The 25,921-nt window shown below is 45.7% G+C and overlaps 3 protein-coding genes across 5 annotated transcripts in view; 1 reads left to right on the top strand and 2 right to left on the bottom strand.

Moving 5' to 3' along the window:
* Positions 1-557: 557 nt before the first annotated feature.
* Positions 558-5,124, bottom strand: LOC115391761 (acylglycerol kinase, mitochondrial-like). Its single transcript, XM_030096103.1, has 14 exons — positions 4,898-5,124; positions 4,774-4,813; positions 4,618-4,697; positions 4,460-4,535; positions 4,250-4,375; positions 3,939-4,033; positions 3,753-3,822; positions 3,408-3,487; positions 3,262-3,319; positions 2,289-2,436; positions 2,108-2,205; positions 1,960-2,030; positions 1,777-1,861; positions 558-1,624 (listed from the first exon to the last, which is right to left on the bottom strand). Exons 1-14 carry the CDS (start codon positions 5,005-5,007, stop codon positions 1,490-1,492), a joined length of 1,272 nt encoding a protein of 423 aa, XP_029951963.1. The 5' UTR covers positions 5,008-5,124; the 3' UTR covers positions 558-1,489.
* Positions 5,125-5,425: 301 nt separating this feature from the next.
* On the top strand, positions 5,426-18,481 carry LOC115391970 (nuclear pore complex protein Nup205-like). The gene is made up of 42 exons (XM_030096405.1): positions 5,426-5,614; positions 6,153-6,295; positions 6,461-6,632; positions 6,772-6,916; positions 7,054-7,213; positions 7,321-7,549; positions 7,655-7,819; positions 7,948-8,123; positions 8,225-8,341; positions 8,484-8,621; positions 8,742-8,892; positions 9,519-9,724; positions 9,811-9,993; positions 10,418-10,468; positions 10,894-11,103; positions 11,187-11,424; positions 11,513-11,702; positions 11,813-11,933; positions 12,014-12,095; positions 12,202-12,366; positions 12,445-12,569; positions 12,649-12,763; positions 12,987-13,136; positions 13,276-13,350; positions 13,497-13,654; positions 13,764-13,844; positions 13,921-14,112; positions 14,242-14,443; positions 14,533-14,631; positions 14,870-15,015; positions 15,179-15,370; positions 15,466-15,587; positions 15,703-15,835; positions 16,027-16,153; positions 16,276-16,349; positions 16,449-16,577; positions 16,717-16,843; positions 17,067-17,239; positions 17,435-17,564; positions 17,704-17,832; positions 17,903-17,979; positions 18,066-18,481. Exons 1-42 carry the CDS (start codon positions 5,587-5,589, stop codon positions 18,216-18,218), a joined length of 5,979 nt encoding a protein of 1,992 aa, XP_029952265.1. The 5' UTR covers positions 5,426-5,586; the 3' UTR covers positions 18,219-18,481.
* A 3,465-nt stretch (positions 18,482-21,946) lies between these two features.
* The window catches only part of LOC115391826 (FYVE, RhoGEF and PH domain-containing protein 4-like), a 46,773-nt gene continuing 42,798 nt past the window's right edge, over positions 21,947-25,921 (bottom strand). For 2 of the 3 annotated variants that reach the window (XM_030096194.1, XM_030096195.1), the window contains exons 12-18: positions 25,685-25,857; positions 25,538-25,568; positions 25,376-25,456; positions 25,169-25,294; positions 23,908-24,045; positions 23,673-23,813; positions 23,322-23,591 (exon numbers count right to left, since the gene is read on the bottom strand). In XM_030096194.1, the coding sequence (XP_029952054.1) occupies positions 23,322-23,591; positions 23,673-23,813; positions 23,908-24,045; positions 25,169-25,294; positions 25,376-25,456; positions 25,538-25,568; positions 25,685-25,857 (960 nt within the window). Of the gene's footprint in view, positions 23,592-23,672; positions 23,814-23,907; positions 24,046-25,168; positions 25,295-25,375; positions 25,457-25,537; positions 25,569-25,684; positions 25,858-25,921 lie in introns of all 3 variants that reach the window. The other variant, XM_030096192.1, reaches the window with a different exon arrangement.

Raw genomic sequence — 25,921 nt, 5'->3', positions numbered from 1 at the left:
AGCCCCTGGAAATAAGCAAAGGGTGTTTAACTTCACGTTGTGCAAATTTTCATCATAAAAATTACACTTCACGTAGCAGACGAGTTCAAATAACTCTTAAATGGCAGATATTTGAGGTCTGCCAAGCAATTACACTGAGATTAAGGTCATTTTAGTGTAACTGCAGCCTATTACTTCTCTCATTCAGAGCAAAGCATATTCATCATGAGGATGATAATTAACTTGTGGCTCAGGAAAAATTAAATAACTTTAAAAAATATATATATTTCACAGATTGATAATCTGATTCTCAGTTTATTCTTTGCAATCAATAAATCATAACAATCAAAAATACAACACCTGAAATGATTGTAAGTTCATAAGATCACATCATATTTTTTTTTTTTTTTTTTTAAATTTAGAGCCTCAAATGATGACAATTCTTTGAAAATGAAATTAAGCTGTTCCGGTTTGAATGTAGAAACAACTGCCACTGCATAGTGGAACCTGCCGAGGAGGATGTTTCACACGTCCTGTGGATCTGGGAGAACAGGAAAAACTACTGATGGCACATGAAGCATGGGTAGTAGACTTTATTAGAAAATAAAGGCCGGCTGCATGAGGAAAATTATCACTGTGAAGCAAAAAGTAAAACAATAACATCAATTTCAGGAAGATGGTGTCATATAATACTGATCCCTCAGCATTATGGCACCAAGTCTGGAATTAAGGAAAATGTCTAAAGTATTGCATGAAAGTAAACAGCCAGTATTTTAAAGTACTCAAGATGAGACATTTGCCTTTGAAATTTTCCCTCAATCTAGAAAACCAAGACGACACCTTGTGCATCCTTTTGTCTTTTTCCAAGCAGCTCAACATGTGCAGCCGCCATCTTAATCCCGGAGATTTGCTTTCTGCACCATCTGTCAGATCAGACCCAGACTCTCTGAGCGCAGAGCCAAGAGCCCGGATCACAAGACGGAGGCGCATCCAGACGCCTCGCGCACAGGCTTCTTTATTTACTCGCCGATATCCACACAACCCCTCCGCACGCCATTGTTCTCCTTCAAGGTTTCACCACTAGCGGAAGCGAGGGCGACTTTTTTCTCAACAGATATGCCGCTTGCTCAGTATTCCCTGTCAAAATCAGGCTTCGCGTGGCCACAGACGTCAAAACGGCCTGCACTGAACCGGACAGACACCAGGTTTATTCACCGGCTGTCATTATTAAACTGGTAAAGGTAAACATACTGTAAAACAACCTGCACTGGCTTAGAAAATGAGCCTTGGTCCATTGATGTATGGTAGTCTATAGCATAATCTTCTCAGTAACTGTTTAACATGAATAAATGCCATGTATATATGTAATTATGTAGCTTGCTTAAACAATTTGAACTTCATGATAAAGAGCGATGTGTTCGGCAGCAGCTCGTCCAGCGTTTGTTGTTTTCTCTCTCAAATCAGTTCTTGTCCCGCTGTTCTTCGTCTTCCCGGGGTTTCCGTCTCCTCATTACTGTGTCTGTGTGAGGAGCTGCTCTCGGCGCTCGGCGCTGATGAAGAAGCGGAGTTTCCGTGGCAACAGCCTTACCTCTACAGGCATGGCCTCGTACTCCTCGTTGTCGATGTTGTAGAAGCCAGAGGTGCCCTGTAGGATCGAAGCACAAAGTTAAATGTCACAGCAGAAGCTCCCAATTTGGAAACGAGTCTGGTGAGGACTGTCACGATCCTGAAAATAGACTCCGTTTGTGCTGCTGAGACACAGTCAGACGTGAAATCATTTAAAGACAACTCAGTTACCTCTGGTAACTGCAGCCGACAAGCACCAGCTTCCAGTTTTGTGGCGGCTTTCGTGAATAAAGTTGGGTCTTCGTCTTTTTTCTTACTGCAAAGAAGAAAAAAGTTCTTTAATTAACAACTTAAACTCTGAATGTAAAAAACAAAAAAAAAAAGAAAAAAGAAAAGAAAAGGGCGTCTACCTACCCGACTGTGATGAATTCACCCACGCTTAAGTCATCAGGCTCTGCACAGATCATCAGGGAGTCATTCACACGCTGCAAATCACAGAAATAACAGCGTGAGCACAAGGGAATGATCTGATGTGAAAGGTTTCTTATCACGGCACACTGACCCTCTGCACGGGGTTCTTGTTGTGCGTCTGAATAAACAGCTCCAACGTCGACAGCTGCTGATCCTCCCACTTCTCCGGCTCTTCCACTTTTGGAGGCTCTGATCGAAAACGTGAGGAATTAAAGAGATTCTCCTAACACAGCGATGCTGTGATTAATGTGTCACAACACTCAAACACTCACCCTCCACCGGTGGACTCCAGTAGTTCTTCAGCCGGCGGATGATGCGGTGGAGCAGATTCGGCCTGGGGGGCTTCTGGGGAGGAAGGTCAGGGGGTCGGAGCGTTGGAGCCAAGTAGGATACGGAGGCTTCCCGGATGAGAGGCCACTCCTGGGAACATTTACAACAGAGATGGAATTACATCACCGGCCACATAAATAAAGGTTGAACTTCTACTAAAACTAATTCGTATCAACAATTCAATAAAGAACACGCATGATAGAAAATTCATAACTGACAATTACAACGTGTGTGAACAAGCTTTGTGGTCGTCATCCGACATGTGCAATATGTTTACCACTTCAGCCTCTCAGCGTGCACGCTCTTTAGTGTGCATGTGCACGTAACTCCTATTGATTTTGGTGCTCTGTGTGCTGTGGTGGGTTACCACTCTGTCTGCTGCAGCTGGGAAGAACTCAGGATAAATCTCCCCAAGGGGGCAATAAACTAGATCTCATCTCATCTCATCTTAGAAAAATTCTTTCAGTAGAAAAAAAATGAATACATAAAATATGCCAATATAACATTTATTGATCTTTTGGTACAAATTACTTTCTAGTTGATCAAAGTGACATCGTTTTACATTTATTCACTGTATTGCAAAAAAAAAAATAAACATCTGTGAAGACAGCAAACTATTTGAATAAAAATGGGACTGTTTTTTTCTGTCGTCAGGTTCACAGCTCTACAAGTGTTGTACGCTGTAATGAAGGTCTTCTGTTCTACCTCATTAGTACATATTTTTATTTTCAATTGAGTGAACGTCAGGCAAAGTAACAACAGCTAAATCTGAGAACAAGTTTTCAGGACTGTGATCGAACTAATAACTGTATTTTTTCCCCAAGAAAACACACAAGCTGGAGCTCAGGAGGCTTTATATTTGCAGTTTAACATAATAAATAATCTCGTATTTTCAGGCAACCAAAGCAACCATACCCTTAGAGTACTGAGCCAATGTGCTGCGCTCGTCTTCAGTGGTCCGAGGTACCAGAATCTGTGGGGAGACATTAAGAGTCAGTACTCTTATGTTTGGTCGGGTTGTGCACGTTTTGATGCCTGGAGTTATGAGCAGTGACTCTTACTTGCTGATCGTTGCAGCCACGTCTCTAAAAGCGCCCCAACGCAGCCCCATCAGAGCAAAGACTGGCTGCTCTTTCTCTCCCTACAAAACAGAAAACAAAAGAATAAACATATGCAGTTCAAACTCAGTCTTCTGTAAAAGTGCTAACACATAACTAAATTTACTGAGTTATGACATAGTGAGTCAAAAAAAAAAAATCCTTAATCTGACTTCAAATGAAATCATCTTCTATGACCACTGTGCTGAAGTTACTGGTAGGAACTGCATCTAAACTGACAATAAGCAAGCATAAATCTTTGAATTTAATCAGATGAATCTATACAGAGCAAGGAAAACAGTTTCTCACTTTTATTTGTAGGACATCCAGAGGTACAGTTTCTCCTTTCAGAATGGACAGTGTTGCTGATGTGATGTCTCTGGAAAATGAATAAGACAGACATGTATTCTCTTCGTTCTCTGAGTGTAACAGGAATTAGAACAGCTGACGATGTTAGTGTGTAATGACAAAATGTGGATATTGAAGGTCACTTACCTGACCTTGTTGTCAGCGAGGAGATGAAGGCTTGGACTCAATGAGTTCCGAGAACCAAGTGGAATAAATCCGATGGGTGTGTTACTGAAGACCTCCTATTGTCAGAAAACATACACTTATTTTATATTTGGAAACAGCAATAGTAATAAATCAGACAGTGGCAGGAGTTTATAATTGAGGAAAAAAGCTGGGCAAGACAGAAATCCAGTGAGTAAATTATTTTTGAATCAAGTGATGTAATGAGTCGGTTTGTCAGTTTAATAGTAAATAATGACAAAGAAACATTAATACCATAAGTACAATCCACCTACTTGATCAGGTCGCCGAAGTAAACCTGTGATGACTTCTTGTAATGTACCGTCTCCACCGGCCACGATCAGAATGTCTGTTTGCTCCATAAGTTCCATCAGTTTTTTAGCCTGGCCTTCATAGTCAGTCTGCAGAGGAACATGTCAACAACATGAAATCGTGACTATAGCTGAGACTAATACGTGTCAGGATGAAACACAAAATTACATTACCTTGACTATAGTAACTTCTACACCTGCCAGCTGTAGAATGGGAGCAGCGTTTTTCTCAAACAGATTGTTGGCTTTCCTGAAAAGACAACGAGGCAGATCAGTTGTCTAGAGTTCAGATGGAGTTTTCACGTGTAGAGAGGTCTGAGTGTTGTTCTCACCCACTGCAGGCTGCAGGGTTTAAAATCACAGTTGCTTTCCCGAGTCGCTCCTGTGGTCCTATCAGTTGACGTCCATACTCCTAAACGAGACCACAAGAGGTTAGAAAGTGCAGTCAATGACTGAAAGAAATCTTAAGAAAATACATGATGCCTCACCCTGGCCTCAAGACAAGCCTCTCTGCGCAGAACATTGTCACTGATAAGATATAAGAGACACGAGTGAGTAAAAAAAATAAACAGCTGTCAGATCAGTAGATATTTAATGATCTTGGATACCGACCAGTGTTTACCATACAGCCAGTAGCCCCCGTAAGACAGGACGCCCACAGCAAACGTGGACTTCTTCCAGTGATTCCGCAACGTACGGAACACTTTCACAACCCGAGCCATGCTGAACGTTAAAATTTCATCAGACCTTATATTTCTCTACTTTAAGATGGTGGCTTTAGGTAATAAACTGCCATTTTTCGTGACAGCGGTCATAATCTCAGCACATTAGCATGGACATCTTGGTGTACCCTTAAAACAGTACCGACAGAAACCTGGTTTACCTCACCATAGTGCCGCTTGTTTTGAATAATTTGTTTCGGCTCTGACAATGTCGTTTTCATTGTGAAAATACAAAATATATTTTGAGTGCACATTCTTGATATATTATGTACAACTTTAATAGACAGAATTACTTTATATTACTTTTTAAAAGTAATTTGAACCAGAAAACTACAATTCCCATTGAATCAACAAGCTTGCGTCGGGTCCTTTGGTCGTCTAAAAATATTGCCTGAAAATATTAAACAGAGTGCAGTAATGTTTTAGTTCTCCTCTGGACTTAGATACCAATTATTCGGTTTTAACGCATGGCTGGCGTTTTTTTCACCCAGAATAAAAAACAAGTTATAAGGAGTCAGTCATTTTAAATTTTACACCGGCAAAAACTCGGAAGCTATGTCACAGTTTTCCGAATGAATCATGGCGACACAGATGGCGGTAAATTCGGGTAACTACGATTTTATTGTCTATAACTGTCCAATTCATGTTCATTTTATCACTCGGTAATTTACAATCAAGTCCGGATATGTCTGTTTGATTACTGAGGATTTAGTTTATTACCTTGTTTCTTGAACCACATGGAGCTGTGCGGCTAAGTTAGCCTAGCCCAGCCCATGCCATGGAAACGTTAGGTCACAGATTCAGCTGCTTGCTGACTTGCAGTTAAAACAGTTTCACCAGCTTTTCGTCTTTAAACCTCAAGTCTGGGTACACGGTGGCTCCTAATCTCCCACCTACTTTCACATACCTGGAAACGAAACCGAAACCTTTTATGTACAACCAATTAATGGGATCAGGTTTGCAAACCCCGTCTCACGTCTTATGTGGTTTTATTATTTACGTCTTAGTCCTCCCTTCACTTGGCTAATGTTAAGGAATTATGCATGCAGAACTCATGAAAGGATGTGAAAGTTGTTTCGTACATGGTATAGCGTAATAATAGCATCAGTCATGGATGAGAACTTAAAAAGTTGTTTACTCTCCAGGAGCCAGTCTGTGGGGGCCACTGAAAGAGCTATGGGAAACTGTGGAGGGAGCGGTGGTGAGGAGACAGCCGGAGAGTGTCCACCTGCTGGACCTGCAACTGAAGAAACACAAACCGCACTTTCTGTCACTCTTTAAAAACCCGGTGAGGCATGATGCTGGGCACAACGCTTTTGTGAACATCTGGCCATGTGAAAAATGTCACTCTGTTATCATTTCTTCTTTGTGATGTTGGAAAAACAATGCACCAGTGTATATTTTACCCCTTTAAGACGCACATCAATAACATTGAACCTCCTCTTCAATACAGCCTAAAAGTGCAGAACAAAGAGAAAAAGTGCGCAAAGCCAGCACAGACGGCATCGCCATCCAAGGTCAGCAGGGGTCACGGCTCCTTCCAGAGCAGCTTCTGACAGAAGCCTTTATCCTCAGTGATCTGTTTGACATTGGAGAATTGTCAGCCTTGGAGCTCCTACTAGCAGGTAAAATAAACATAAGGGAAATCATTGATTTGTAATCAGTTTTAAAATTCATAATTGCTGTTTTATTTCAGGGTTAGGTTCATTTTAATCTGCACGTTCGACTTGTATTTGACAATGAGTTGTTCTCGTATTTCTCCAGGTGAACAACAGCAGCCATATTTTCCTGGTCTTACTCGAGGTTTAGTTGCTGTTTTACTCTACTGGGATGGGAAGCTTTGTATGGCCAGCTCTCTACGGTCACTCATCCAGTCACGCCAAGGCAAAACCTTCACCCTTGATCTAAGGTAATTTCGTCATGTATGTTATTCACAAAATGACCTGTACTTGAGAATATCCTCCTCACATAAATGTAACTGTCCTGTTTTTTTTTACCTCATGAATTTAATGCTGATGTGTGCTGTCATTTGTTTTCCTCATTTAGTGCAGAGCTGGTGGCATTGACAACACGTTTTACAGATGAGCTGATGAACCAGGGTCTGACTAAACGCATCCTCACCCTGGTGTCAGAAATAAGTGTGACGCGTGAGTTTGAACGGCTGCAGAAGGAGCGTGGCCTGGGCAATGAAAAGCACAGGAAGGAGGTGGGAGCAAGAAAAATCAAAACAAAAATGTGAAATTACATTTTATTCTGGTGGTTCGGCTCCACAAATCTGAGTCTTCTGGATCTGAATTCCTTCTGTCTCTCTAGGTTTCTGACCTTATCAAAGAATGCCGACAAGCACTAGCAGACAGTCTGTTTTCATGGACCTGCCAATCACCCTTGAGTAAAGACGATACCCTGGCTCTCATCGGGCATCTGGAGACGGTGACGGCTCAAGCTGACGGCTCCCTGGACAGCGTGAACCTGGCTCTGGTTATGTCACTGCTCTACTGCTTAGATGTCAGCTTTATAGAGCAAGGGACTGAAGATAGGGAAGGTGAGTGCATGTTAAACAGTGTAGCAGGTTGATAAACATGTATTTCTAGTTGCTTCTAGTCTCAGTATGACAGATACTCAGAGATAGTTTCTTGTCCTGTGTCAGATCTGCTCCAAGCGCTGCCGCTGCTGACTGAGAGGCAGTATGTGTCTGCAATACACAGTCGTCTGATGGACGGTCAACCGTGGAAGCTTCCAGGACTCCAGGCTGTGTGTCGACTGGCTTGGGCTCTGTCCTTGAGAGTTCTTTCTCAGCTACCACAAGGCTCCGGTAAGGGATGTTGATATTAGACCTGCGTTAGATATTCCTTTCTACATTAAAAAAAAATACTAATTATGAACAGAATATTTAGACACAGAATATAAAGAAGTGCTTGTTTGTGCTGGTGTACTTTGCAGCCCTGGTTGAGTTCACAGAGGCAGATGAGTCTCTGGCCGACCAGGCTCTCCTTGGCGATGTCTTCCTGTTCATGAAGGAGGGCATCCTGGGATGTGAGAGTTTTTCCCAAGAAGAGTTTTACATCCGACGCCTCCATTCGCTCATCACAGACTTTTTGGCACTGATGCCAATGAAGGTGAGATATTAGTCAAGATAAGTCATTCAGTGCGTCACCTGTTGGACTTATCAAGTCTCGTTTGTTTGTCTTTTGCATCTTTTGTTGCCACACTCACGCAGGTGAAGCAGCTTCGTAACCGAGCGGATGAAGACGCCCGACTGGTGCACATGTCCCTACAGATGGGCAGTGAGCTTCCATCATCACTGCGCAAGGACTTGGACCATCTCATGATCCTGGTCAGTATTTTAATCAACATATGTGCTAACATAGTCCTCCTAACTTTGAAGGTTACATTTTAGTAGCAAACATGCTCAGAAAAACACTGCAATGCCTGACAACCTAATTGAAGTGATTTGTTTTTTGTCTTTTTTTTTTCAGATTGGAGAATTTTACAGTAAAGACCCCTTTGGACTGGAGCTGGGTGTTGAATTCTGGTGTCCCACAGAGTCGCTCCAACACACCTCCCTGCAGGGGTCCTACCTGGGAATGGCCCTACAGCGACCGCCACATAAACAAGTGAGGGTCACGATTTCTCACCGCAGGAAAGACTTGAAATGGACTTTCGCGATGTCAATAGTGTCAGCAAACCTTTTTTTCCCTCATTTCAAATGTTTTCCTCTGTGTGCTCTGATGCAGGTGGTTCTGTCCAAGTTTGTTCGTCAGATGGGCGACCTTCTGCCCTCCACCCTCTACATCTCCTACCTTCGGATGTTAAAAGGCCTCGCTAATGGCCCTCAGTGTGCTCACTACTGCTTCAGTCTCCTGAAAACCAATGGAGCCACACACAGTAAGATCTCATCAGTGCTTTAAAGCTCACTCTCTAAATCTGGACTGATTAAAGCTCAGTCTGCATTTTTGACTGACATATGTTAATGAGGCTATTATAAGTTTTCAGTTGAACATTTTTTATATCGATACCTGCTAAGCTGTAAACACTGACGCATCAGGTCTTTTATGGCATCATGTGTTTTAACTCCTCATAGACTTCTCATTTAGATACTTAAATCTCAACAGAATTCATAAAAATGTTGTGATTTATCTCAGAGATTAATTTCTCTCTTGATTTCTGTGAAAAAAGTTGAAAATACTGTGAAAAGATCTGCATATCTGAGTACTGCTCTCCCACATAGTAATGAAGTGGTAACAAAAACTGGATATAAGAATTCAGCATCAAAGAAAAGTGGCGACCACAGCCTTGTTTATGGTACCTTGATTTCTGCTTCCAAGCCATTGTTGACCATAACTCGTGTGTCATATTATTGTGTGGATAATTGTGTGGACTTTAGTTGGTTTGGAAGAACTTTGGACATTTGTAATCACTTGTCATTTATTTGTAAATTTAAATTTTTATGATCTAGGTATTTCTAAGTGTTTCTAATCAAACCTCTACTAACCTCCTTTTCACATGTGCAGGTGACAACATCCAGGGCGTTTCCGGAAGTCCAGTTTCTTGGGAGCATTTTTTCCAGTCCCTCATGCTTTACCACGAGAACCTGCGACGAGACTTCCCAAACCCGGACGCAGCCCAGTACCGCCACCCGCCTCTCCGGGGCATCACCCAAAGAGAGCTGGAGGGACTAACTTCCTTTTTGGAGTTGCTCACCGTCATCATCACATGGGTGAGACACCGTAGGGGTAGTTCTTCCCACTCGGGGTGTGAAATATAAAATCACAGTGAAGTGTTGACCGGCTTCTGTCTGTCCAGAGTGAAAATGCTCGGCTGGCCTTGTGCGAACACCCGCAGTGGGCCCCGGTTGTGGTGATGCTGGGTCTGCTGCAGTGCAGCGTTCCTCCCATCCTGAAGGCCGAGCTCCTGCTCTGCCTGGCGGCCTTTGGGAAGTCACCAGAGATCGCCGCTTCGCTCTGGCAGTCGCTGGAGTACACACAGGTACAGGACGGTCATTTTACCTATTTATTAAGTAAAATACAGCAAAATATACATGAACCACAGACTTTCTGTTTGCTACCTGATTAATGGGCATGGTGAATTAATTTTGTGATAAATTATTCTGATGATTTCTTGTATATGATAGCTTTAATCTCAGCTTTTGATGTTTTCCTGTTTGGTTCTTTTTTTTTAAATTAAATATAACAGTCACACTAATACTCTTCACTGAAATGAATATAAGATTTTATGAACTGAAATGAAATTTTAGACGAGCATCGCCATTTTCCCCTAAATCTATAATAAATATGAGCTCTTAACTGATGCTTTGGATCAATAGTTTGTAGTGTATTTGCATTATGTGTTGACGATTGTTTTGTTTGAGGCTTAAGTTTTATTTATTTCTGTATTTTTTTTTATACCACAGATCCTTCAGACAGTGCGAGCCTCTGGACAAAGACAAGCAGCAGGAATCGAGGTGAGTTTGTTTTATTTGTTGGATGCTGAATCCAGCTTTTTTTCCCCAATATGTCCCACTTCTGTCTTCCTCCCTTCACTCTTTTCCAGAATGACTCATTAGTTATAAAAGCTTCCTAAAGTATTATTGTTAAGCACTCAAATTAAATTTCAGTGATTTTTAGGGGATGAAGTTTGTTGTTTTTAATTAGTAATCAGAACTAATGCAGACAGGAATGTAGTTGGATTTGTGTTTAAATGTTTTGCTGTAGAAAAATGTAGCACTCTTCACTGGATCATCAATTATCTGGAGCTTCTTGTACCGATGTATAATAAACCTGTAATGTTCAGTACTGTTCTAACATGTGTAACGGTGCTGTCTGCCTGATGTAGTATAAGTGAAGAAAAACCCACATGATGAGCGCTGGTTGTTTTTCTTGTGGCCAGGTCGAGCTGAATGAGATCGAGTCGAGCTGTGAGGAGTATCCGCTGACGCGAGGCTTCTGTCATCTGATCAGCACGCTGGTCGAGAGCAGTCTGCCAGTCAATCTGGGGGCGGGGCTCCGAGTTCCCGGCTTCCAGCCCTACCTCAACTTCCTGCGAGACTCCGTGTTCCTGCCGTTCCCCACCAGAGCCTACCGCCGCCCGGCGGAGAAGGTTCCGTCCTCTCCTCTCCCCGCGCCGAGACGCAGTCGCGTGCCGGAAGCGTGTGTTTACTCAGCTGTCCTGTCGTCTCTCAGTGGGAGGTCGCCGACTCGGTGCTGGAGGTGTTCCACAAGCTGCTGCGGGACTACGAGCCGCAGCCGTCAGACTTCATCCAGGAGATGGTGGAGCTGCAGGGGGAGCAGGTCCCGGCCCACAAGCCCCCCGGCCACAGCATCATGTTCCACCTGCTCAACGACTCGCCCATGCTGGCGCTCTGCCTCAGCCTGCTGGAGGAGGGCGTGCGCCAGCTGGACACCTATGCACCCTTCCCTGGTGAGCGAGCATACGCTTCTGTCACAAACAGACGGTTTGTGTGTGTGTGTCTGCTCTGATAACAGGCTCCACCCTCCCTCTCTTACAGGTAAAAAGCACTTGGAGTCGGCAGTGCTGCACTGCCTGTGCCTCCTGGACTTGGCTTTGCAGAAGGAGGTGATGTTTATGGACCTTCTGAGGGAGAGCCAGTCCTCCCTACTGGTTTCTCCGCTGGAGCAGCTCCTCCAGGGCGTCAGTCCTCAAACCCGAAGGGCCGATCACATCGTCAATATCGCCAGGTAGGTGGCAGAAAACCATACATGTTAAGTCAGTGTGAGTTGTTTTGACTTTTTGGAACATTTGAAATGCTCTGACTACCTTTGATGGGACTCTTGCTTGTCTCTTGCAGATATCTGTACCACAGCAGCTCAAACCCGGAGGCTGGTTTCCAGAGTGCCAAGATCCTGCGTCGCATTGCCAACTACCCCAACATTCAAACTCGACTGGTGGGAGACTTCACACACGACCAGGTACTGAGATTTGTTTCACTAACTTGTCCCGGTTGGGATCAGTATTGCGTGGTATATCATTCTGTCTCTCGGTCCAACAGACTGTGAGTGACAAGCTTATGGCCGGTTTTGTGGAGTGTCTGGATAACGAGGAGGCAGAAGAAGGAACCGAGAAAGGAGATGGTGAGAAAAGCGTCTTTTCAGCTGAAAGCTTTGATTCTGTGCTGGTGAAATCTTCATCACACTCAGACTTGGCTTCTCTTTTTACACCAAACTGTGGATTTTTCAGAGTTGGAGCAACCGAAGAAGGTGGCAAGGATCCGACACGAGACTCAGATCCACATCCTCAACCTGCTCATCACCTCTTTGGAATTGAAGGCGCCTAATCTGGCACTTTACCTTCTGGGCTACGAAGTTAAGAAGTCCGTGTCCTCAACCAATCTCCAGGACCCAGGTAGGAGCTTTACCAGCGTTTATTAATCAATGGTTTGAGTTAAAAAATGGAGCTCCTGACTGTGCCTGTGCGTCCCAGGCGTGTTGGGGTGTCCACGGAGCTGCCTGCATGCAATCCTGAGTCTGCTGCAGAGAGGAACTGAGAAGAGGTCCGGGCCTGCACTGACACAGAAGGCCCCCCACCTGGCTGAGCTCTGTTATCAGGTAATGATAAGTGAGACACGACTGTGAGTTTAGATTCAGTGAGAACCTCATTTAAGTGCCTTTTGGCTTCCTCTCGTAGGTGATCTACCAGCTGTGCGCCTGCCCAGACACATCTGGACCCACCATGCGCTATTTGAGGACCAGCCAGGACTTCCTGTTTTCTCACTTGCAACACCTACCCTTCCTTCTGAGCGGTGAGCGAAGAAATCCCTGCTCAGCTCTTTGCTTTCACTGTAGAAATCCCTCGCATTGCAATGAAAAGCAGAAAACAAACGTTGCAGTATAATAATTGGGGATTTCTGTATTGCATCCTAAAGATGCTTCAGATTTTACAAAACAAAATAAAATACTTTTGGAAGTCACTCCCAAAAAATGTTTTCCTTGTCTTTGACTGATTCAAATCTTGGATTTCCTCAGGTAACCAGATTGCCGCCTTGTCCCAGATGTCTTGGCTCATGAAAACAGCTGCAATCGAGCTGCGAGTGACTTCGCTGAACCGTCAGCGCTCACACACACAGCGGCTCGTCAGCCTCCTGCTGGACGACCAGCCACACGCTCAGCATGCAGGTGCCTGATGTGGTCTTGTTTTTACTTCGCTAAAGCATTCTGTAACTATATTAAATGTATTAAATCATATTTTATAGTCTGAGTAACCATGATTTCCTGATACGTCTGTGCTTAAAAACCTCCTAATTCATCTCCTCAGTGGACGGGGAGTCAGGCATAGAAGAAGAGACCAGATCAGTCAGCGGATTTCTGCATTTCGACACAGTTTCTAAAGGTTTGCGACGCTTCAGTCTGCATTCAGTTCAGATAATATTATCAGAATCGTGTTTTAAGATCTACTTTGAGACTGATGCAAGCTGACATGCGAGGAGCTCAAAATTCTACAGAATTAAATCAGATTGTCTTTACTTGCCCCAACAGTGCGCAGGAAGTTGCTGAGTGTGCTGGACGCCATTGACTTCAGTCAGGACATGCCTGAGTTGCTGCAGCTGGACTTCTTTGAGCGCACTCAGATAGAACAGGTGATCTCCAACTGCGAGCACGTCAACGAGCAGGGACACACTGTCTGCAACGTCAAGGTGGGTGTGGAGCTCAAGCATGCCGCTTCCTCTTTCTGTTGTTATTTTTGCTACTTTGCAGTCCTACACTGATTCTTGTTAAATTAGTTTTTTTTTATCATCTTACCAGTTGCTTCACAGAGTGTTGGTTGCTGAGGTGAACGCACTTCAAGGAATGGCAGCCATTGGACAGAGACCCTTATTAATGGAGGTGAGTGTACCACTGTTGTCGGCTGGTTCTTTAGTTTGTAGCAAAATGCAGACTCGGTGTCTGAACGTGTTTGCAGGAGGTGAACTCCATCCTGCAGCAAGTGGTGGAGCGTAACCACGTCCGCCGGAGCCTGAGCGCCAAGCGTCAAGCGTTGCAGTCCTGGAGGAGCCTGGTGGAGACTCTGCTCACCGCCTGCCCCGCCGACCTGATTCCAGCTGACGACAGGCAGCTCATCATCAGAGACCTCCTGCTGGACCTGCATGACAAGGTCCAGAAAGACTCCATCATATTCTGTATATCGGGGGGGGGGGGGTTGGAGTGAAACGATGCACCCAGCAAGCCTCCGTGCTTCAGGGAGTCGTCGGGGAGTTGTTCTGAGTGGCTGTCGGTTCTGCAGGTGCTGTCCGAGGATGCGGCAGGAGAACTGATGCCCATAGTTGCGGGGGCCGTCTTCACTCTGACGGCCCACCTCAGTCAGTCGGTGCTGTCGGAGCAGCAGCAGGGGGAGGGGCTAGAAGCCTCCTCCGGCTTCGCCTCCATCGCCAACTCTGCCCTGCACCTGATTCTCCGCAAGCTGCTCGACTTCATCCTCTGTACTGGTCAGTGGTTCCTTAAAAGCCCCTTTAATTCATAACAGATGGTTTTTATGGTATGTTTGAAGGATTATATTGTCTTTTTGCATTTTCAGGAGGTGGATACCAGCGTCTGCGTGCTCACCTGTACGGCTCTCTGCTGTACTACCTTCAGATCGCCCAGAAACCTGAAGAACCAGACACTCTACAGACAGGTACAACATAGCAATTATAATGAAAACAGTCTGTTAATTTAGAAATTCACAGGAGCTTTGATTTTTATTTGAAGCTGTTACTATCTTAAAAGTTATGGTATTGATCCCAGTATAAGAAAATGTTTTTTTTTTTTTTTTTGTTTCACAAAATGTGGGGTCGTCTTGTATCGGTGGTGTTGAATGTATTCAGCAGTTTGCACAGTTTTGAGTTGCCGCCTGAGCAGGTTTCTTTCCGCAGGGAAAGCGATGTGGGAGCGTCTCACTGCCCCTGAAGACGGTTTCTCCAAACTGCAGAGAGAGAACCTGGCCATCATCGAGAGCTACGGCAAAGCTCTGATGGAGGTTGTGTGTCGGGACGCCTGCGATGGCCATGAGATCAGCCGGGTAAGATCCAGACTTTGAGACCTGATGTTGATTACGGTTTGTTTTCCACTCTCACTACTGTTCTACCTTTTTTTCCTGGTTCAGTGAGAGGATTCTTTTCATCATACAATATTCACACTTCATGTGCCTCTTGCCGTCGTCTCCGTCTCTCCCGGTCTATCAGATGCTGGCGCTGGCCGTTCTGGACCGGATCCTGTCGATAGACCGCCAGAACCAGTGGCTGCTGTATGTGTGCAACAGCGGCTACCTGCGCTCGCTGGTGGAGAGCCTGAGACAAGACGATGCCGCCCTGCAGACGATGCTCACGCCTCAGCCGCCGCTCCTCAAGCCGCTCTACATCTACGAGAGCAAAATGGTGAGGCGGTGGTTAAAGATTCATGCTCAGTGCTCATGATGAATGTCTGCCAGAGGGAGTGCAGGATTCTGAAACACTTGACTGTGTTTCTTCAGGCTCTGTTGACTCGCGTGGCGAAGACGGGCGAGGGAGCTGTGGAGCTGCTGCGCTGCGGTCTGGTGGCTCAGCTCATGGAGTGTCAGGTGTTTGACATGGTTCCTGACAGCGACGCACACCGGTACGCAGAAAACGATATATTTTAGAATATTTTTTGTTGCTTTCTGGTGCATTTAGCTGAGTCTCTTTTCAAACTAGTGTCCTAAGTGTTCGTTGCGTTCCTCTGTGTGCTGCAGGGTGATGAGGGACCCGTCAGGCTTCATCCCCAGTCCTCTGGATCGCTACCGGCAGATCCTGCTGCCGACCTTAAGGCTCTTTCAAGTGATCCTGACGTCTACCTCCATAAACCACCAGCAGGGGGCAGCACAGGTAAACGCAACAACTCTGGAACTGATATTTCTACTAATAGATCATATTTTGATCATGTAAATGCTAATCTTTGCCTTGACTATGGTTGTATTCTGTAAGGTTGTTTTGTTGTGTATCTGTCTTTCCAGGAAACATAAGTGAGGATTTGGAAGTAGGTGGTTTTAACGCAGCGTCTGTTTGTCTGAACTCAGGTTCTCCAGTGGCTGATTGTCCATGCAGACACCATCCAGTCCCTGCTGCGATGCCAGGAGCTCAGTATGGGAGCTCTGCAGGAACTCTCCCTGCTCACTGGGATCATTAGTAAGACTGCTCTGCCAGGTATGGAAAAGCAGCAATCACACCGAGCTGAAAGCAATCAGATTCATTTACTTGATTGTTCCATGTTTACTGTTTCCCTCTTGTTAAAATTAGTATATGAATCATAATGCCTCCCCTCTCAGGTGCTCTTGAAATGGGTGGAGAAGTGAACAGTGCAGCTCTGATGGAGTTCCAGGGACACATTAACAGATTCCAGGTGGGACCTTCTCTCTGTGTGATTACATATCGAGGGTCTCACCTCTTCTGTCTTCAGCTTAATAACTGCACAGTCATATAAAACGTTCCTCTCTTCCAGCGCCTGTGTCTGTCTCTGCTCGGCCGCCTGGCAGGAAGTGAGCGTGAGAGGCTGCTGAAGCAGGCGGAGATCTCTGCTCCCGGGGAATCTGCAGAGCGGCGAGAAGAGATGGAGGTGGCCATGCAGCAGGTTCGATGATAATCCTTCACTACATCAGGATTGTCTTCCACACCGGCAGAGGGAGGATACAGAGCGTAAACGTTGAGTACTGAAACACTGACATGAGTGCCCCGTCTGGGTGTTCTGAGCCGTGCTGTCTTCCTTCTAGGTGTGCGCTAACATCATGGAGTACTGCCAGACCCTCCTCCTGCAGAGCTCCACCCAGGCTCAGTTCAGCATCTGCCTCTTCAGCCCGTCTGGCAGCGAGCCAGCGTCCCGGGACGGAGGACGAACAGGTCAGTGATATTCTGCCCATACTTTAAAAGGAGGGGGATTTGACTCATGTCTCTGTTAAGCCGACTGTTCCTTCCTCCTTTACAGTATTTGTCCTTCTCAGCTTGTAAAATGTCCTTCTGATACCGGTGCTGAAGTCCAGGCCCTCAGGATGTCATTTTCTCTTCTCTTGAGCGTCTCTCAGCCACTTCAGCAGACGTCCGACTGTTTCTCTCTCTCTGTCAGATCTCCCCTCCGCTCTGCCGTCGATGGCTTACTCCCGAGTCCCGAGCTTGGGTCTGATCCTGTACCTGCTCAAGAACAGCGCCGCTGATTTCTTCCGATTCCACCAAAGTCACCGACAGAGCCTGGGCAAACTGCAGAGCCTGGATCAGCTGCCTCCGGAGGAGCTCAAGGAGGTAACCAGCCCATAAATCAGCTTTATTTCTTAGCTATGAGATATGATAACGCTGATTGGTCCATTGTGATTTAGTGGTTTCATGAAAGAGGATTCTTCTGACAGTTCTGCTGCCGTACTCATGCATTCTTTGTCTTAAGCACTCTCCCCTTGCTTTGTCTTCAGCCTTAACAGCAGACTTGTTTCTTGTCTGTAGCTGTGCCAGGGCCTGGTGTCCGGCCCGGGAGGCGTGGAGAAAATCTCCTCCGTCCAGAGGAGCCTGCTGGCCAAGAGACGGCTGGTCCAGCTCATCAACAACAGAGCCAAGCTGCTGGCGCTCTGCTCCTGTATCCTTCATTCTTCACAGGAGAATTACACTAAATATGTCGCTTTTCAGCACATTAATCCACAGACTGATTGTCTGTGAGTTAAACTAACGCCACGTCACGAACTGCTGTGAAATTCCTTGACCGGTTTCTTCCTCAGACGTCATCGAGACGTGTTTGTTCGTTTTGTGGCGTCATCTGGAGTATTACCTCCTGCACTGTACGCCCTCCGACCCCAAAGACTCTCTGCTGCCCGGAGCCAGTTTATACCGATCTCGACTAGCCAACGGTGAGTCGTGTTGTCTTTTAAGTCAGTTTCCTGTCCGACCCCGCCCGATTCAACGTCTGTTTTTCTTCAGATGCTTTCGGCGGGTTGCAAGCAAGCGGGAGCCGAGGACTCGGCCTGTCGAGAGTCAGCCAGCAAGACCTGGACGTGGTAAGAACCGGCAGTAGGCCGCCTGTGCACGTCGGCGCGTTGTTTTTTTATCAGCACGTCCACATCGTTCCGTTTGCTGTGTGCAGCTGAAGAGCGACATGGCGGCGGGATTCGGCGAGGCTCTGCAGAGGAAGCTGCTGGAGGTGGAGGGCCTGTACAGCCAGGTCCGCTCTCGCTACACCTTCATCCAGGCTCTGGTGCGCCGGATCCGCGGCCTGCTCCGGCAGTCCAAAGGCTGAGACGGACAAACAAAGACGCTCTTTTTTCCCCTGTGATGAGACTTCAGCCACACGTCGATGGAGACCCAGCAAACTTCTCTAAAAGACTCGAAACTTTTCCTCACTTTGGCTGAATGAGATAAAATATCCTGAATATTTCCACTGACTGGAAGATGTGAGGCAAAAAAAATCACGTTTTTAATTGTAAGAAACATTTGATATTTTTGTTTGATCTCACTTTTTTTTTGGGGGGGGGGGGGGCTTTTTTTTGTGAAAATAAACGTTTTCTAAATCTGTTATTTCTCTGGTTGTCTTACGGAAACTGCAGGATTAATTAGCAGTCCACCTTTTAATAATAAAGTCTGCTGAATCAAATTTGGTGGTGTTTACAGTGTGTTTGGATTTATTTACTGTCATAGTGACTATAAATGCACCAAAGCACCAGATATACAGACGTGGACAAAACTGTTGGTACCCTTCGCTTAATGAAAGAAAAAAATCACAGTGGTCAGCGAAATAACTTCAATCTGATGAAGGTGTGGTAATAAAAAAAAAGAAATTCTATGAAATTTAACTAATGAAGGCCAGACATTGCCTTTCAACCATGCTTGAACAGAATTATTTAAAGAAATAAACTCAAACAGGCCTGGACAAAAATGATGGTGCCCCTAGAAAAGACTGAAAATGATGTGACCAGAGGGACATGTCTGTCCAAGGTGTGTCCACTAATGAGCATCACAGGTGTCTGCAATCTTGTAATCAGTCAGTGGCTCATATAGAGGGCGACAGGTGGTCACATGCAGTGTACTACACCCAACATGGACCAGAGGAAGCAAAGGAGAGCGTTGTCTCAGGAGATTAGAAAGACAATTATAGACAAGCATGTCAAAGGTAAAGGCTGTAAGACCATCTCCAAGCAGTTAGATGTTCCTGTCACTGCAGTTGTGCATATTATTCATCCATCCATCCATCTTCAGCCGCTTATCCGGGGCCGGGTCGCGGGGGCAGCAGTCTCAGCAGGGATGCCCAGACTTCCCTGTCCCCAGACACTTCCTCCAGCTCTTCCGGGAGGATCCCAAGGCGTTCCCAGGCCAGCCGAGAGACATAGTCTCTCCAGCGTGTCCTGGGTCTTCCCCGGGGTCTCCTCCCGGTGGGACATGCCCGGAAAACCTCCCCAGGGAGGCGTCCAGGAGGCATCCTGAACAGATGCCCGAGCCACCTCAGCTGGCCCCTCTCGATGTGGAGGAGAAGCGGCTCTACTCTGAGCTCCTCCCTGGTGACTGAGCTCCTCACCCTATCTCTAAGGGAGCGCCCAGCCACCCTACGGAGGAAGCTCATTTCGGCCGCTTGTATCCGGGATCTTGTCCTTTCGGTCATGACCCAAAGCTCATGACCATAGGTGAGGGTGGGAACGTAGATTGACCGGTAAATCGAGAGCTTCGCCTTTCGGCTCAGCTCCCTCTTCACCACAACGGACCGATACAACGACCGCATCACTGCAGACGCTGCACCGATCCGCCTGTCAATCTCACGCTCCATCTGTCCCCCACTCGTGAACAAGACCCCAAGATACTTAAACTCCTCCACCTGGGCTAGGGTCTCTCCACCTACCTGGAGAGGGCAAGCCACCTTGTTCCGGTCGAGGACCATGGCCTCGGATTTGGAGGTGCTGATCCTCATTCCTGTCGCTTCACACTCGGCTGCGAACCGCCCCAGTGCATGCTGTAGGTCCTGGTTCGATGAAGCCAACAGGACAACATCATCTGCAAAAAGCAGAGATGAAATCCTGTGGTCCCCGAACCGGACCCCCTCCGACCCCTGGCTGCACCTAGAAATTCTGTCCATAAAAATGATGAACAAAACCGGTGACAAAGGGCAGCCCTGCCGGAGTCCAACATGCACCGGGAACAGGTCCGACTTACTGCCGGCAATGCGGACCAGACTCCTACTCCGGTCATACAAAGACCGGACGGCCCTTAACAAGGGGCCCCGGACTCCGTATTCCCGGAGCACCCCCCACAAGACACCACGAGGGACGCGGTCGAATGCCTTCTCCAAATCCACAAAACACATGTGGACTGGTTGGACAAATTATTCAGAAATTCAAAATTCATGGGACTGTAGCCAACCTTCCTGGACGCAGCCACAGGAGGAAAATGGGGTATTTTCACAGCTTCACTACTTCCTGAAAATAGCTGTGCACATTCATTTCCTGTCTTGCATTATTGGCCAAACTGATTAATCCAGGTGTGTCTGGTTTAGACCGCTGCAACAAGACACACCTGGATTAATCATTTTGGCCAATAATGCAAGACAGGAAATGAATGTGCACAGCTATTTTCAGGAAGTGGTGGAGCTGTGAAAATGGCCCATTGATGAAAAATCAAAGAGACGAACAATAGGAATGGTAACTAAAGAGCCCAGAAAAACTTCTTAAGAGATTAAAGGTGAACTTCTAGCTAAAGAAACATCAGTGTCGGATCGCACCACCCGCCGCTGTTTGAACCAAAGTGGACTTAATGGGAGACGACCAAGGAGGACACCACTGTTAAAAAGAAAAAGCCAGACTGGAATTTGCCAGACTACATGTTGACAAGCCACAAGTTTTTGTCAAGGCACATCAGCTCTATGTTCACAGAAGGAAACAAGCACATGAAGAAAAGAACACTGTCCCTACTGTGAGACACGGAGGAGGCTCTGCTATGTTCTGGAGCTGCAGTGCAGGGTACAATGAAATCTCAAGATGATCAAGGGATTCTAGAGATAAAATGTGCTGCCAGTGTCAGAAAGCTTGGTCTCAGTCGCAGGTCATGAGTCTCACAACAGGACAACAACCCAAAACACAGCTAGAAACACCCAAGAATGGCTGAGAGGAAAACATTGGACTGTTCTCAAGTGGCTTTCTATGAGCCCTGACCTAAATCCTATCCAACATCTTTGGAAGGAGCTGAAACCTGCCGTCTGGAAAAGGCAACTGGAGCAGTTTTCTCATGAGGAGTGGCCAAAATACCTGCTGAAAGGCGCAGAAGTCTCAGTGACAGTTACAGGAATCGTTTGATTGCAGTGATTGCCTCAAAAGATTGTGCAACATTTTTGTCCAGGCCTGCATCATGAGTTTATCTTTTTTTTTTATAATAATTCTGTTGAAGCATGGTTGAAAAGCAATGCCTGACTTTCTTTGGTTAAATTTCATAGAATTTTTATTTATTACTACTTTTGTCAGATTCAAGTTGTTTCTCTGACTACCGTGAATTTTTCTTTCATTAAACGAAGGGTACCAACAATTTTGTCCACGTCTGTAGATGCCGTTTTATTAATGCTTCAGCCTCTTCAGAAATGAAGTAGCTTTTAGGAGGTGAAACAGATTTAGAACCTTTTAAGACATTTAATGTAAATTTCAGCCCACAGCGCTTCGGATACTGGAAGGTGAGTAAAAATGTAAGATTTTTAAAATGAGCAGCTGAAAGCCGGATTGACTCATTGTGCAACCAAGAAGCAAAACCAGGAACAAAAAAGTAAGGTCCCCTGTGAAACTTGGATCAAATAATGAAATGAAAGATCAGTCTTTTACCGAATAATCCACATTCACAGAAATCACTGGGTTTTATTTTTATTTGAAGGTACACTTTCTTTAGGCCATAAAGTGCATTATTTTCCTTAAAAATTTGGAGAGGACTTCAGGAGGATGGAGGGGGGAAAAAAGGATGTATATTCAGATCTAGCAGACTGAACTTTTGTGCTCTTCTTTGTTTTTATTAGTTTGAATTCTGGGAGGGGGACGAGTTGAAAGGTGACTGTGGTGAAGCACCAGCGTTGAGCACACATTGGAAAATATAGGCACGCCCCCCCCCCCCCCCCCCCCCCCCCCCCCCCCCCCCCCAACAGTCCTTACAGTACTACAGCTGGACTCTGTGACGCTTCACAGGTTAGTGGATTAAAAAAAAAAAAAAAAAAAAAAGAAATTGTTGGCTCTCAGAAAACAACAACAAAAAAAAAGCGATCTAACAAAAGCACTTCTTGACAGCGAGGAACGAATTTGTGCTACGTTTCAACAGGTCATGCTCGTCATTCTCTATAAATTACTTTTAAATAAGAAAATTAATTACAGCATTAAAAACACATTTACATTGGTCGCACCGGCTTGCTTTGCCTGATTGTGCTGCTTTTTGCATCTGAACAGAAAATCCTGCCACCAAACACGACGATGATCCTCGCTCGACTCTCTCTCCAGAAACCCGGACGGCAAACTGCTGTTCTCCCTCATCCTGACACCGTGGCTTCGCAACAGTTAATCTCATTTTATTTAGTATTTTCGCCAAGAAAATGACGTTTCACAGTAACCACCAACTGATTGTCATGGTGGCGTGTTTTTTTTCCCCCCCAGGGTTCATTTGGCACAAGTTTCAATTTGAATTCATCCATCAATTAAACCAAGTAAAGAGGGCATTTTAAGGGAGAACGAACATTCCGCCAGATGAATTTCTCATTTTAGAAAGAGAGGAGCAGATGAGACCATCATCACTCGATTTCAGAACCTTCCTCTCAAGCAAAGAAAACAGGGAATACTGTAAATACTTTATATTATACTTAGATGTTTTCTATTTTATAGAAACCAAGCTTGTGACTAATTTCTGTACATAAAAACAACAGTTCCTTTTAAGAAAACAAAACAAAACAAAACAAAGAAAAAAGGTCCTATACAGGTAGGCGGCATTGGAGACCCAGCAGCCTTGGTTGGAATGATTCACATCATGATCGGGGAGCTGCGCGACAGTCTGGGCTCCGGCTCTGCTCTGATCCGTGGAGACGGACGTTCGCTCATTAGTGGGAGGTCGATGTTCTGTGAGACTCCTCTGCTCTAGTGTTGATTGTACCAGAAATGTCTGTTAGTAATCCAGCACAGCTCTAGCAGAGACTCTCACCGAAGGAAATCCAGGCAACAAACAAAAAAAAAAAAAAAAAAAAAAAAGGAGAGAAGAAAAAGCAGCTTATCCAGCACAAAAAGTTTCCACATTGTCCTTAAGAGATTTGGCTTGGAGGTCAGACGGGAGGGTTTGGATCTTATGTACAACACAACAGCAGTTTCCGTGTAGAAAAATCCAACAGCTGGCGGCGAGCGCGGCCTTATGTGCCGTTGGTGCCGGCCTCGTGTTCGTTGTTGTTGTCCGACACGCCGGGGTTGGCGCCGTCGGTCTGGGGGCGCTCCGGCCTCTCTCCCAGCACGGCCACTCGGATCACCTTCAGCCAGCGCAGCTTCAGCTCCTCCGAGTCGGCGGCGAAGCCGTGCACGGACTTGGACTGCGAGAGGCGGAAGGCGGCGGGCGGGTCGGCGGGCCGGGCGCTGTCCTCCACGGTGTAGCCCAGGAGGGGGATGGTGCTTTGGGCCTTCACATCCTGAGGGGGGGGGGGGACAATGTGATCAGCATGAAGCGTCTCCAGAGCATCTCGTCGGCTCGGCCGGCCGCTCGGCTTTACCTGCGGGGCGCCGTAGAGGTAGAGCACCAGGCACTCCGTCTCCGGGATGACGCACCAGACCTTCTGCCAGGGCTTGCTCCTCTCCGAGTACTGCAGGAAGCCGCACATGATGCTGCTGTCCGTGAACTGCCCCGCCTCGATCTGCACAGGGAGAACATGCAGGAGTCACGGCGCCGGGTCCGGCCTCCCGTCTGGGTGGAGGCTCGGAGGCATCACGCAGGCGTTGAACCCTCACCTCCAGAATGCCCTTCTTCTTGCCCTCGGTCACGCTCTCGCCCTTCAGGATGGCGTAGCAGTCTTTACAGACCTTGTTCAGCTTGTTGGCGTCGTATTCAAGCGCCACTTTATTGTCTGAGCATTTCCAGCAAACCACCTGCAAGAAGCCAGAATGTGAAAAGAATTTGTTTTTTTTGCATTTTAGGTACTAAAAGTTTCAGAATTATATGTTAATATATTCCTGCAACTGTTTCCTTTTTTGATTGCAGAGATCTTGAAATACGTCTGCAAAATGTCTGCATGAAACACAGCTCTGACGTTCCTGTAGTCACTGCTCATGCTGCACCAGATGGTGGATATAAGGAAAAAAGCTTTCATATACCAGCAAAAGTAGGCATAACAGATGTTTTAAAATAATTATTGCATGTTTATTAGTCGTAAGTTACATAAGTTGATTTTTTTTTTCCTTTTTTTTTTTTTACAGGGAGTAACATTTTTTTTGCCCTTTTTCTTAAAAATCAATTTTCTGGAACATCTGAAGGGGAAAAAATATACAGAAAATTCTTGAGTATTTAAAAAAAATTCTAACATTTAATTGTGATTACATTTTGGAGATACTGCAGCAACTGTATAATGTATAAGCTGCAGTTTCAAAAGGAAAATATGATCAAACAAATCATTGCGAAGGAATCAATCAATCACATTGTTTCATAAAATGTTCAGCATGTTTTTTTGTATCTAAATTAATTTGTGTAATTACTTTGTAGTAGCAAAATCTCTGCATTTGGTGATTGATTAATGGACAGATGATCAGAAAAGTTGCAGATATATTTTGTATATATAAACTAGTAAAGCTGATGGTTTATAATTCTATGACATTTGAACATTGTAGACTAATCTCTTCTTAAAAAATATGACATTGTTAGGCATGAATCTTAAATTTGTTGTTAAATATAGAAACTATAGTGAGGAAAATGCATCATATTGCAAATAATACAAACAATAATCTGATTGAAACAAAGTTTGAATTCACATTTTGTTGAAAATGTACGGAAAACCTGTAACGGTGCATAAAGCATAAAAGTGACAGTTCTGCTTAAATATGACTGTAAAGTTATTTATGTGATGTTTCTTGGTGGTTTTTCTTCAGAGATGATTTTTATCCCACTGAGCAGCGGGTTGAGCAGAATGTGAGGCTCTTGAACCCGTATCCTGCCCGCATCTCTAACCCAAACCCGCCGCCGCTGCCAGGTCCTTCCTCCCACATCAAGACGACTCACGTAGCCGCAGGCTCTGCAGTGGTGCCTCCGCCGGGTGATGGCGTTGAACGGCTCCTTGCACTTCATGCACATGGTCACCTCGTTGTCGCGGATCCACCGGGGGGCTCGCTTCCCGAGCTCGGCTTTCTGCGGAGGGAAACAGGCTCAGAACGACGGCTCGGGCAGGCGGACGCGATCACCTCTAACTGATCTGGATGAGACGCTGACCGAGACTTCCTCCACGTCTTTCAGCGCGTTCTTAAAGGACTCGTTCTTCTGATTGAAGATGTCGATGGTCTCCTGGATCGCCTGTGAAACAAGAACAACATCGAAACTGAATTTCTATCAAAATAAGTCAGTCAAAGGGAATAATATTGTGGATTAACGTACCTTAATCCAGCCTGCCTTGTCTTGCTCTGAGCTGCATGAGAGAGGACGATTAAAAAAAAAAAAAAAAAAATTAAAACAGAGAATATAGTTGTGTTATTACATGAGTTATTACACTACAGTTACTTTAGCCACAGCTCCTGGGAATACCTGGCCTGGAGCTCTAACGTCCGCTCCTTCCCCGACACCTGGAAGGTGAACGGGTAGTCCTCGTTGTTGGATTCGCGCACCGTCATGCCGTCGATGCCGATCCGCGTCCTCACCGTGTACTTGGGCCCGCCCAGGCTGAACTTGGGGACGCAGTACAGCAGCATGTTGTTGAACTGGTGGGAACAGAAGAGAGACGTTCTGCAGCTGAGCCGCGCGAGGCTTGGATAGCGGTGGATC

The sequence above is a fragment of the Salarias fasciatus genome, chromosome 7, assembly GCF_902148845.1.
Source record: "Salarias fasciatus chromosome 7, fSalaFa1.1, whole genome shotgun sequence".
Taxonomy (NCBI): Eukaryota; Metazoa; Chordata; class Actinopteri; order Blenniiformes; family Blenniidae; genus Salarias; species Salarias fasciatus.
Note: the sequence above shows the minus strand (reverse complement) of the source record. Positions and strands in the feature narration are given on the sequence as shown.

What these genes read in the sequence shown, in the direction of transcription:
- LOC115391761 (XM_030096103.1), bottom strand. Translation starts at nt 5,007, where the DNA reads ATGGCTCGGGTTGTGAAAGTGTTCCGTACGTTGCGGAATCACTGGAAG. An exon ending in AGGCTTGTCTTGAGGCCAGG is followed by an intron (nt 4,698 to 4,773) that starts GTGAGGCATCAT and finishes GGTCTCGTTTAG; the next exon opens with GAGTATGGACGTCAACTGAT. An exon ending in AACCCTGCAGCCTGCAGTGG is followed by an intron (nt 4,536 to 4,617) that starts GTGAGAACAACA and finishes TTGTCTTTTCAG; the next exon opens with GAAAGCCAACAATCTGTTTG.
- LOC115391970 (XM_030096405.1), top strand. Translation starts at nt 5,587, where the DNA reads ATGGCGACACAGATGGCGGTAAATTCGG. An exon ending in TTTCGACACAGTTTCTAAAG is followed by an intron (nt 13,351 to 13,496) that starts GTTTGCGACGCT and finishes TTGCCCCAACAG; the next exon opens with TGCGCAGGAAGTTGCTGAGT. An exon ending in GCCAGCAAGACCTGGACGTG is followed by an intron (nt 17,980 to 18,065) that starts GTAAGAACCGGC and finishes TGCTGTGTGCAG; the next exon opens with CTGAAGAGCGACATGGCGGC.